The 13569-nt window shown below is 41.0% G+C and overlaps 1 protein-coding gene across 2 annotated transcripts in view; it reads left to right on the forward strand.

Annotated features, from left to right (window-relative positions):
• arhgap21b (Rho GTPase activating protein 21b) overlaps positions 1-13569 on the forward strand; it is a 50981-nt gene that overhangs the window by 1115 nt on the left and 36297 nt on the right. For both annotated transcript variants that reach the window (XM_080726322.1, XM_080726323.1), the window contains exon 2: positions 949-1167. In XM_080726322.1, coding sequence (XP_080582448.1) covers positions 1093-1167 — 75 coding nt within the window. In that variant the 5' untranslated portion in view covers positions 949-1092. The remainder of the gene's footprint in view (positions 1-948; positions 1168-13569) is intronic.

Below are 13569 nucleotides of genomic sequence, written 5' to 3' on the forward strand. Positions count from 1 at the left end.
AATAGTAATCAAAATCTACAAAGTAGCTAGTAGCTAAAGTGTTCATATAAATGTTGTGGAGTAAATATTTGCAATATTTGCCTCTGAGGTGTATTGGAGTAGAAGTAAAAGTATTGGAAATACCTAAGTAAAGTACAAATACCTCGTTTTGAGTTCTACTTAAGTAAATGTACTTATTTACTTTACAGCACTGATCATTGGTGTCTTTTTCATTTTTCAATGTATACTAGTGGTCGCGGCGACTGAACAAATAATCGAATTTATGTTTGATGTTGGGATTCTTCTTCTTTAATCTGATGGTATATCGCGCTCGGCTCCAAACAGCCCACTTGTTGTGAGCCATTAAACATTATGATGTTTACCGTGTTCATCCATTATATGGTGTGTGTTATTGAAACAGCGTGACAGACACATCACTGTCTGCTGTTTTCTACACAACTCTACTCGTAAACGTAAACATACTAGACTAGTAGATTTATGTATTTACTTATTGGTCAGCAAAATGTGCCATTCTAACTTCTAGTTATTTCTTCAAGTTATTCTATGACTGCTTATTTCAAAACCACTTTGCGTTATTTTAGCCAGACAGAACACGTAATTAAGATGTTATGAATGTGCACAAATGTTACATTTCTATTTAACAGGAGATAATGTTGACTTTCACACCTAGTTAAGTCACACATGTGTATATGTGTACCGATTATATCATATACTGTGTGTAGATTATTATTTTGATAGTAGTATATTGTTGTTTAGACTGAATCTAGGCTTTTTGTTTACCTGTGATCCTATTGTCCTGGGAGATTACACTATCTCTCTGCATTCTGTGTATGTGATTACTTTGCTTAGTTATTGTACACTCTGAATTAAGAGCATCTTCTAAATGCCTAAATTGTAAAAAAAAAAAAAACACATGTGTGACACTAACACGATTCTGTCTCTCCAAAGCATCTGGATTGGGAACACAAGCAACACGGGAGCTGTGAAGTGGACAGACGTACTGTGAACCCTTGGAAATATCTCTTCCTCTCCACTGGATCTATCGTTTTCAATGTGGGCGTTTAGGGAACGCAGTATTTTATGTGAAGTTGAATGATGGCCGCATCACGTTGGGGTCACTCTTGCGGTGAAGATGAGAGGCAAACAACAAGACGTTCTTTCTGCGAGGTAAACATAGAATTTAATCTGTGTAGTGCAGTCAGTGGTTCTCAACCTTTTCAGACCACGGCCCCCAAAATAATCATATTTTAACTGGGGACGCTCCACCCTGATGAGCACTAAGAGTTGAGGAATTACATTTTGTATAACACTGTTCTATTGTGAAAATAGCCGTCGCAACGCAAGGCTTTGTGAGCATGTAGATCGTCTATTTTCACAATTTGGAACTTTAGTGGTATTAAAAAGTCCTTAAATTGTCACTTTAGAAATGTACATATACCCTCTATACACTTAAACGTTATGTTGTTTTGTTTTTTTTTAAACTTTTGAGTGAGAAAACAATGTTGCACATTAAGTTCATCATCTGGGCCCTCCCAAAATAATTTGGGGACCCCCCTGGGGGTCCCGACCCACAGGTTGAGAACCACTGGTATAGTGTGTTCCCAGATGATTCTTAATGTTGAAGTTGAGATGGTCCGTTTGTGATTTTGGACATCCACTTTCTGCCACAAATGACTCATTCATCCCATTCCTGCTTTGTTTGAAAGAAAGACCACTGGAAAAGTATCAGGTTTGACACTGTCTCAGCTGCTGTCTGGTTGTTATGATCCTTGCGTTGTTTTGCACCAGTGCTTAAGTTGTTTTGATTGGTCCTTCTCAGCCATATGCTTGTATTTAAATGATTTTGCCACCCATAAATACTTCATCAAAAGGTCCCAGTAGTACCCCAAGTGAATGGGGTGCTACTACTAAGCTCTGTGTTTGACAATTGATTACATTACATCTAATTAAAGGCAGCATATAATCAGATATAGAAGTAGGTGGAGTATTGTGGATGAAGACAATATAGACAAGTGCTTGACATGCCCCCGCCCCCTCTCCTCTAAAAGATTTGTAACCCCTGAAATACCAGACAGGAGCAGATGACAATCTGCTTAGATTTAGGCTTATGTGAAATGTTCCTATGCAGTAGGGTGGACGCCATCTGAAAGAAGACCTTTGTTTAGACTATTAGAAGTATTAGTCTGTACTCCTTTTAAATGGAAGGTCAGTCCTATTTATAGAATGTGCAGCTTTCTGTCATTACCTCCAATCCACCCCCTCTCAAATCTAATATTCAGTACCTCAATTAATTGTCTCTGAAGTCTGATCTGAACCTAAATGAGGTGATGTAAAGGTCCTCGTGCCCCCACTGCCATCTCTCTCAGGGCACTAATCCTGCCTCTTGAATATGTTTAAGGCTCATTTCGCAGAGGATATTTGGAACACACCAAACAGACATATATATTAGAGAAACATACTGTTAAAGCTTATACAGCCTACAAGGACAACGTATATTTCAAATACCATTTTCATTCACTGCCGCTGTGGAAATGAGCGCATAAGATGTGACCAGCTCTGTGTTTTTGCACTTGTAAATTTAGTTTTGGACTGATCAAGAGTGGTTAAAAATAGCGGATTGCTGTTAAAACTCCCAGAGGAAACGATCTATGTTGCAATCAAACAAGACTGTCTGGACTCTGGATCACCCCAGTTGCCCCATTGACCAACGCATGGCATTTTTCTTGATAAGCTGATATTGACAGGATTTTTATTTTATTTTCTTGCATTATTCCTATGATCTCCTGGGACGGTAAAGCATCATAAATCTGTCTGTGGATGTAAGAACAGCCTCTTAATGCACTCAGTGGGCATCTTACTTTTAGCAGTTTGTATCCCTTTAATCAGCCTACCCCACATGCTAATCCATGTGCTAATTTGGAGCTGGAAAACCCCCTGGAGTCACCAGCCCTGGAGTTTCTGGAGATGATGACGCTATGGATTTGTTGATTTAAGGGGGTTTTGAGTGGATGTTTTCTTTTATACCCTCCTTTTAGTCTGGTAAGAATTTTCCCAGAGGTCAGGCACATTTTTACCCAGGAGGTCTCTTTATACATTACACATCATTTCCTCAATGAATGGAAGCTGACCCCTGTCAGGCTTTGCATGATTAGCCAGCTATATAGGGCATTATGTTAATACAAACTTTTTATTTTCTTTTTTCAGAACAGCACAATCCCCCTGCTACAGTTTTGAAATTTGTCTTTTCCTTACAGACTTCTATTCACATTTCATCATTATGACCTTTAGGGACATATAGGTGGTTATTTTGTTGGATAGCTGAAACCAGGAATGGAAAAGGTTTCATAGATAAGCAGCAAACTGAGTCTGAGTGCTTAGATTGAATGGCAAATATGACCAGCCACTGAGTAATGCAGAGAATCTAAATACTAGTGTTGTAGTCGAGTCCACCTAAAGCGAGTCCAAGTCAAGTCCAAGTCATATGGGGTTCGAGTCCGAGTCGAGTCCGAGTCAAGAGCCCCTGGGAGGGGGTCGAGTCCGAGTCGAGTCCGAGACCAATGGGAGGCGAGTCCGAGACCAATGGTAGGCGAGACCGAGCCGAGTCCTGTTTTCTTTTTCTTTTTTTCTTTTTGATAGGTAGGCTGCAGAAAACAATATATATATTTTTTCGGACACACACACACACACACACACACACACACACACACACACAATGCAAGAACCCCCCCCCCCCCCCCCGTTCATGTGCATTCACCTGTCTGGTGTTTCCTACCAATACCTTTCAAATGAATGGCTTGTCTTCAAATTAAATCAATAGGTCTCCCCAAATTACCTTTGGTTGCTGTCAATGCTGTGGTTTAGGTTTGAGGGAGTTTTATTTTTAGTTTTTTCCCATAGGCCCTACCAATATTCTGTCTAAGATCTAGACATTTGAGTTGCTACAATTACATTTTCTCCCAGGCAGAGAACAGAAGGACCCATGCACCAAAAGGCCAAGTGATAACAAAAATAATATTATTTAAAAAGAATTATGTCTACTACTGTAATCTATAACATTTTTAAACATTGCTGTTATAGTTGCATTGAAGTAGAGCATGCATGATTTTAGCAAAACGTTTTTCAAACAAACTCTTATCTTAATATTTTATTTTGACTAAAAGCTAAAATAAATAAATAAGGTTTTCCCATTCAAACACATAGCAGTACGTGCCTGTCTGCATTTCATTGTTTAAGGTGAGAAATGTAGGCTACCCTATGTCATTAGTCTGATGTCTTTCAAGTAAATGCAAGGCAAAACAATACCCCATGTCACTGCTTCAAGTTGTTTTGATTCGTTTTAACCTCTCTACAGGGACTTACAATGTTACACTTCTCTCTGTTGATCAGTGCACTTTAAAACATTCGGACAAGGCTTGCTTAACGAGTAATAGACAACACCTGGAAATACAAAAAGACGTAAATTCTTAATCCAGCTGTGCAGGTGGATTAAACTACACATGATCACAAAGGCTTGTGTTTGGAAGCTGTTAGGACTTATTTATTTGGGGACACAAGGATATCCTGCAGGTAAGTGGACTGTTGTGCTGTTGTCTGTTTGGCGAAAAAAATAACTTCTGGGAAGATTAGATGCTTGCTGCTGTGCTGAGCGGGGGGCTCTACGTGTGTGTGCCTGTGTGTGTGCGTGTGTGCTACTACTGTGTGCCTATCAGATGCGCGTCAGAATGCTCCGTTACTTAACAAGGCAGCTCTCTCAATGTTAACGTGAATGCGCTCCTCATATGGATATAACATTAATTCCATTGCATTGTAGTGACTTGACTCGAGTGGACTCGGTGGGGGGCGAGTCCAAGTCAAATTAGACCGAGACCGAGACGAGTCCAAGTCAAATTAAGGGCGAGACGAGACCGAGTCAGTGAAAATTTGGACTTGAGTCCTGACTCGAGACGAGTCATTGACTCGAGTACTACAACACTACTAAATACTGCAGCCACTGTTGTATTTGCGGGACCCCTGGCCTGTGGCAGACAGTTGGACAGTGTTCACTTCATACCTGCTCCCTGTGGAACATGCATTCCTCTATTTAGACGAGAGCGCTTCTCAACCCGATCTTGTCTTTTTTTTGTGATGTCCTCAATCTCCTCATGCCTAGGCTCTTAATCTCAAGAAACCATATTGTGATTGATTCAGACTTTTATACTCTACTTTTTGCTTTTTCCCCTAAACTGCTGTAGTAGAGTGAAATGATGTCAACCATGAAAATAAATATAGGTAGTAGGTGTGAATCCCTTGTGTGTTACAGAAATACATTTGAGTAGTAACTAATGTTTTTTTCTCCTCTATGAAAGGTGCTGACATTTTTCACTATAATTTAGATTTTGTTTATTTTGTTTTAATATGATGCAGTCAGTGTGATCTACACTTGGCACTATCAGCAGCAATAGATAAACAGATCCCCTCTTTCCATGATCTGGCCCTCATCAAGGCTCAGAGTGTAACTCACTTAGGCTAGCTGCCATTTACAGAACCCTCTGCACAGGCATCATATGGCTTGCTGATGAATATCGGAAAGGGAAAATGGATCTTCAATTGAATAGAAGGCGACTGTTACTTCCTGTTGCCTTTTATGTCTCTGGAGTATAGAGATGACTTATAGGATTCAGTTCCTCCTCAGTGCATGCTTTCTGTGTAACACATGGGGTAATCCAAGCCAACCCAGACACAAAAAAAGCCAGGACACTTTCTCCCTGTTTAAACATTTCACCTACTTTTGAGCTTCCGTTCAAAATCATTGGATCTGTGAACATCTAGAGGGCTAATAACAATTATGCCATGGTATGGGCTCATTGAATCTCTTTCCGATTCGTTCATCCAATGTTGACACAACCACATTTTGTCCCAATCGTATCCATTGAGTGCCTTGTTCCTTTTTGGTTTAACTACTTTCTATTTGAGGCACCCAGGTTGATTCACCAAAGAATGCTGGATGCAGAGAGTACTGAAGTTGTGTGCAGGAGCTGAGGTCACTGGTGTGGAGTAATAACGTTGTGGAGGCAATCATCTTTATTTTCACTGAACTCAATCATTCAGCTAAAACATCTCGTTCATTTGTTAATCCGTTCGTTCAATGCTTGGATGGAGCTTGGTCTTCCATGTGCTTTGATTGTGTAGTCATTAGTCAACAGGTCGTTCACTTCACTGACTGAATAAATCAGTTCAACATGTTCACCCGACTGTCTCTTCAGGCAATAGGATCCAAACAGCAGGCTCGTACTTGAAATGTGCCTCATATTTGTCAATAATGCTGTAAACATGTTTATTTGATTGATGAATGGTCCAAACTACACAGTTACAGAGTGGACTGTTTACGTTGATCTCTAGTGATTGGTTAAGGAAAGTCAAATCCTCTCCCCGTTTTAGAGTTCTTGCAGAAAGAAATCGCCTAGAGTGGAGGTCATGTCAGACTGAAGCATTCATTCTTCAATCTGATGTTAAGCTATACTTGTGAGACACAGTTTTTATAGGGGCCAATCCCTGTGGAGTGTTGTGCTATCTGGCCCTTGAAGGGTGGAGATTGAAGAATCCCTACAACAAAAAACCTCATCTGCACCTTATTCCATATCATGTGTAAATCAGTTGGTGGTTCTGGTAAACCAGATCCCTATATACAGTACTTTAGGCCTATGTATGGGCATATCAGAGTCGGATTGTTGGTTCTGGACAACAGATCCGTTGATCCATGATGTTAGTGTGACATCAGTGACACCAGCCAGATTTATGACTGTCTGCATACCAGAATAGGTTTGTGAGATTCTTTTTACAGACATTGTGACTCCCATTGTGTGTGTGACCCATTTGAGGTCCTCATTAATGTATTGTATATGCAGAGGAACTTAAAATCTATGACCCATTCGTCACTGCAATGCACAGAATGCTGTCAATGTAGATAGTGGTGTGTTCTCTCAGCGTGATTCCTAAACCCACCAGGATTGAGTTAAGACCCGCCTCCTCTCGATAATCTTAAGTATGAAAGTGCCCATGAACGTTAGTGCTGCTCGCTCAAGTGCAAAGTACCTACTACCTACTGATCCATTACAAACCATAACAATTTAACTGATAATCAGTAAGAGTTTTTATTTTGAGCACAGTAGTGACAAATTAATAGCTTTCTCAGTACGTTTTTCTCTTTAGCAAAGTTACAAAGTTTTCCCTTTATTAAGCACAGTCAGTTTCACGTTTTTTTAGCACAGTTTATTTTGAGCACTGTAGTGAGAAATTAATAGTTGTGCATTGTGCAAATGCAGGCTTTTCTCAAGTACAAGTCTTCATGCCTCTGACTTTATCCACCCTCCATGTGTCAGGCAGGGATTTCAGCCACTCCTGGCTGGAAGTCCTCGCGTTTCCGCGAGGCGGGTCTTAACTCAATCCTGGTGGGTTTAGGAATCACACGTTCTCTCATCCTCCTGTAGTCCTCAGTCAGCTCTTTTGTTATTGTTATCTTGACACCAAAGTGTCGGTGATCTTCTAACCGTATCCCTGTAGGCAGTCTTGTGCTCGTCAATCGGCCCATCACTGTTTTGTCGTTAGCTCAACATGATGGTGACGTTGGAGGTGTGCATGGCCACGTAGTCGTGTGTGTACAGGGAGTAGAGGAGAGGACTCAGCATGCAGGGCTCCTGTGTTGAGGGCCAGAGATGTCATGATGCCATTCTCATCACTTGGTGTTGGCTTGTCAGGAAGTCCATGGTTGGATGCAGATTCAACACTTGTATTTATTAAAACCCAGAATCCTCCCCCTTTTTGCCTTTTATCCCTCTTTTGCCTATTCTACCCTTTCTACCGAATGTAGTGGTCCTCACTGGCAGCTCCTTGCCATCCAGTGGGTACTGGGTAGGACGTAGAGCCTCCACCTCTATCCTACTACTCCTGCCCAACACTCCCTGCTGACGGGTGCCACCCCAGCCCATAGTGACAGCAGTGACATATCACCCTCCCTGCCCGGCTTCCCTCCCACAAACAGTGGTTCCCAAACCTTTTAGCTCAAGACCCAAATGAGAAATTTGACGTTTGCCCGGGACCCAAACTAGTGAAAACAGCAGTCTCACAACGCGTCGCTTCACGCCGCATTGTGAGCTTGTAGATCAGCTTCTCCCTGCAGATAGGGTGGCAGTAGCCTAGCTGGAGCTAGACTTCATCCCCACAAAGGCTGGCATTATAAAGACCTAACTTTTGGTCGTTCTGCTGATCCTGACTCGTCAGACATGGCCTCCAATGTTAAATGGGTGTATTGGGTGTAACCGTTATTTGTTTGTTCTCTATGAAACCTATCCATATTTTCCTTTCATCTAGCCTTTAACATTTTCTGACATGTAAGGAAGAGTACAAAACAAATGTGTACACCTTTTCACCCAGAGTGATTCCGCAGAACACCTGGACTAGCATACATGTACTAGGCTGCCACTTTGAGAAACCCTGACTTGACAGATAGCAGCAGGTTGTGTGATGTACTGCCGCAGCCCTTGTGCTCATCTTTAAAAACCGAGCAAACAAAGTGAATGACCAAAAAACTGACACAGCACTTCTTTTGGTCATTAAAGCCCCATGTGACCTCACAAACAATCTGAAGGTTTTCAGCCAGTGACTGGCAAAACATTGGCTTACAAGTATGAGTAGGAGCTGACCTTTTTCATCCCACTGTTGTACATCACTGCTTAGTATTAAGCTTAAGATATTGGGTAACAGATCTTTTTTTTCAACCAGATAGCCAGCATCATTATTTGGTTAGTTGACGGGTTGTAGGCTAGGCTTAAAAATACAGTTGGGCTCCTTTCAAAATGCAACATGAAAAATATGTCTAATAATTATAATAATTACATAATTTTGCGGATCAATTGCTGTACCATTTCGGGGGTACAACAAAATCAAATGTCCTAATTTATACTCTAGTATGGCAGTGTCACGTGCAAAGAAATACATATATACAAGCTAACAATAACAAATGCATCGCATGAGCTTGTAGACTGGATATGTTTGGATAGTGCAGTATATAGAGATGCACGTTATTGAAATTGATCAATACTTATATTGCGTTTCCAGTTGAGTTTATATGACACCGTAATCACAGTAACTGTGATTCTGGGTGCATATATTTAGAACGGTGTGAACAACAGAGCATTTTATTACCTGATTTATTAGGCCTACTGATGCACTACTTACATGTGATATAACATTTATTTTTTATTTAATAGAAGACAGACAACACTGATTCTGCAGCCTACGATAATCATAAAATGCTTTTCAGCTATCTGCTAAAATATTGATTATTTTGCCGATAACAATCAATTAACCCATTAAAACTGGGAAGGTATCTATCATTTTAGCTTGAGTTTTTCAGAAAATTCTTAGGATTGGTGGTTCTCAAAAATAGAACAAAAAGCTCACAGCGCGTCACTTCATGCTTATACAAATCTTGAAAGATTTCAAGATCTTTTGTGCCAAAACATTTTCAGATGGGGTTCGTGCTTCGTGGCCAAATATCATTTTGTGGGTCCTTGGCATGAAAAAGTTTGAGAACTACTGATTTAAAAGGCATTAGTAGAATCTGCCTCAGAATTAATCGTGCATTCAATATAACTACAGTATGTTTGTAAATGTTATATTTTGTCCAAACATCAAGTAAATCGGTACATAATATCTCTCTGGTCATGTGATCAAGATCAATCGGTCCGATTATTGATATTCCATCCTGATTGGCTAAGATGCATCTAAAGAGTGGTTTGATTTGAACAAAATGCCTCAAATCATGAACGTCCGATCTGTGTGAAAGGCCACGGAAGAAATGCCACCCTTTTCACATTCGCCGATTATGCAATAAATATATAATATTTATATAATATTAATCCCTGCACTTCTACAGCTTCCACTCGAGACTGAATTCCGAACATTGCTGGCCCACAATAACCTACCTGACCTGGCGGAGACCTTTGCTCCAAGAAGCACTTTATGCAATACATTTAGCTACTTATAGTAGTTATATATTTACTTATTAACTCATTATATGGATTATCGAATATGCAGCAGCTTTGAGAGTTAGCTATTTTTTATTATTGGCGATTCTCCACTCTTCATGGACCAAGTAACAGAACACACCACAGGATTTGACCTCTATGAAAACACTATAGGCAAAAAGAAACAAATGTAAATTGTTTCTTCTGTACATGGGCTCTATTGATGGAAAAATGCTACTGCGTTTTTCAAGTCTCGCACTAATCAAGACAAGTGCAAGGCCTCCTAGAGTGCAGAAAACATAGCCCACGTTGTCTACAGAGGCTAGTAAATGATACTTTTACCCTTAACAGCACGACAAGAATGAAACGCCCAAGGCTCGCCAGAGGCCCTCTGTATCATTATCTTAGGCCTTTCACAGATAAGTGCTTGGTTTGGGCTGGATGTGGTGTAGAATTTGGCAGCCCACAGAGAACTGGGCCTTTTCACAGTTTAAGGAGGCTGTTTACATGTTTTAGTATTTTTAGAGCTGATGTCATTATGATGCATGTAATGTATCATTAGGTGATGTCAGAGAGAGCCTTTCAAAACACAGGGGCCCATGATGTGTCATTGTTTCATATACCTCACACATTCATTCAATTTAGTATATGGTGATCATTAGGCTGGTCTCGCCATGCTCTGTCTCTGTTCATCAGTGCACGTGAAACACACTTAACAATTCTTGTCTTAAAAGCAATTGATGTGAAGTCATGTCTCAAAATGAGTCAACCGGCATGTCTTTAAAATCAATTCGGTGCATAAGACAAATTAAAAAGTCGAATAAAGGTTTTGAATTTAGTTGAATTGCCCAGGCCATGCACATGTTCGATGTCCCGGGCCTCCCGGCGTATGCTAGGTTTCACCTATTTTATTTTATTTCTTTTATATTTTAGATTTATTACCACATGGGAATCAGTTTTTTAGCATGCTGCCTAATATATAGCCTACGTGCAAAAAACGATAAGCCAGACTCGGAGCATGTTTCGGGGTCCATTCCACTCGCATTATGCCTACATGTTAACTTGCATAACTCTGTGAATGTTTTCGACTTAATGCAGCCTGTTCAGTAATTGGCAGCATTCTGGTTGGAATTCCACAGAGGTTTTCTTGTCTGATGCGGCATAAGGCCGGGATTGAGAATGTATATGGGATGGAGTCTGTCAGGAGCGGCAGCTCTGATCTAGGATTAGTTTTGCCTCCAAGTTCATAATAAATGAAATGGAGCATGGTCTGGATCATCATTCCTACCCTGAGAGTCTTTGCAAACAAGGGGCCCGGTTAGCTTTTCATTTCTATTGATATCCATCATTCAGAACAAATGCTTTATTGGAAATACTCTCCTAGCTGCCTCACCCAGTGCAAATATCAGTCAGAGCCATTGTGGTGATTCATAAATGGAAGAGAGGCATTCTTTTGTAAGCTGGTGAGAATAAGTGTGTATTTTGGTGTAGGCGTTTGTTTATTGTATTTTGCTTTATAGACTACTGGTCATGACCTTTTTTATAGGACATCGGAATCTGTCTCTGTGAACAAACTTATACTAATGACTGGCACACTGATTCAGTAGAGTCTAAACTAAGCAAGAGGAAGGAGGGGGGGCTGACAGGGAATGTGATTCTGAATGTATTGGCCTTGTTGGTGGTCACCACATATGCAAGTGCAATGGTAACCCTTCTAGGCATGCGTCTGTCAGGAGTGGCCCACACACCCCCATCTGCCCTACACATCTGAGATCTGAGAGTTGCAAATGGCTGTTAGGCCTGGCTGCTAAATCTGATCAACTGGACTGGGATTGGCATCCTTTCAAGCCCCAAGGGAAGCCAGGCAAGCATGCAAAGCATGCCATGCACTTGATCTATTGTCATTTCACGACAAGTTCCTCTGCGCGTATGGATTCAAATGGTTGGGAATCGAGTGAGGATACCCAGGCTTAGTACACAGATTTAAATGTGGAAGCACTGGAGCTGTGGACCAGTCAAAGCTGGGTTAAACAGACTGAAACCTGTTCTGCCTGTTCCCATGTATTACATGGGTGTCAGCTGCACCTGTAGCTCTATTTTCCCAGCTAGCAGCACAAACGCTATTGGTCCATATACTCCTCAGAAGCATGTTTGAACCCCTAATTTCCCACTGGCACTTATGGCTCCCACTGTAACCTACTTTCCCAAGCCACTGGTTTAGGTTGTAGCCTTTCTGTTTTAGAAGTGCAGAGATGGTAGTGAAACATGCTGTAACTTGATACAAGACCTCCAGGCCTACAGAGCATTTCTAACGAACCATCAAAGGTGAGGTTAATAAGTACACTGAACATTCTTCATTATGGTAGGAGCCACAGCATACAGTAGGAATGGAAGTGGGAGTTGGTGGTTTCTTGCGTGTGAACAAATTGTTGCTCATTGTTTTTATTGAAATGTGGTTTGGCTCTTCCAGTACAGCCTGCGACAGCTTGAGGAGGTGGGAGATAGACCCTGCCTTCTTTCAGAATTAAAAAAATAACATCCCAATCCCAAATGCAACTTTCTTTTAATGTGAATGAAAATGTGGCTATACTAGGGCTGTCAACAGAGCTCAGAGATTATATACTGTATATATTTTATATTTTAATTCATCCAATATATTTGATTATTAATATATGTTGCATAGAAAGTGATGCACATAATGCAGGTAAAATAATGGGGCCACTCTGTCCACCTGCCAAAGTCATTTAAACTCTGCAATAGTTTGTAGTTGTCCTGTCCACCTAACAAAAATCGAATCTCTTCCCTGAAAACAGCTGATCTGCTTATAGAAGGTTTGACATTTTTTACAGAATGTAAGGGATGCTAGGGTTCATGTGGTTACTCTGCAATAGTTTTCCACCTGTCCAAATCCCTCATGCTATGTTGTTTTTTGTCTGGCACAAAAATTGCACGCTGTGTTCATGATTCGAGGCATTTTGTTCAAAACTGACAAATCCTGCAAACTTTGGAAGCCATTCTTAGCCAATCAGGATGGAATATGGAAAAGCTGATAGATTGATGTCAATGACTGTTAAGATACTGTCTACCAATGTGCGTGTTTTTCTGAAGATATCTGTAGGATTACTGTAAAAAAAAACAGAAATCGGCCTCATGGTGGCGCTAGAACAGGGCAACGTGAAAATTGTTAGGCAGAGTTTCTGAATTGGCATCCAGGGAGTGTGTGTGCTCAGTTTTGCTGTGACCTGGCCAACGCCAACGGCGCCGGAGATTAGCTGGTAACGGACGGACGGACGGACGGACGGACGGACGGACGGACGGACGGACGTACAGGGGGCAAAACAAGCCCCTTCTCAATTCAGGGGTTGGACACTACAGTGTGCGGGTTTTAAGTGTGAGTACTGTCCCATTTTGTAGAATTTGTTTTGGCATGTTTTTTGACATGGACGAGAGAGGTTGACACTCAGTGTGGGCTACACACAGGCTCAATGGCTTTGACAACACCGCCATGTTTCAAGACTGGCACTGTGTTCTGTTTGGACCAGCTAAGAATCGTTAGTGTAAATAT

This window comes from Nannobrachium achirus (assembly GCF_963921795.1).
Source record: "Nannobrachium achirus genome assembly, chromosome: 5".
In the NCBI taxonomy this organism is placed as follows: domain Eukaryota; kingdom Metazoa; phylum Chordata; class Actinopteri; order Myctophiformes; family Myctophidae; genus Nannobrachium; species Nannobrachium achirus.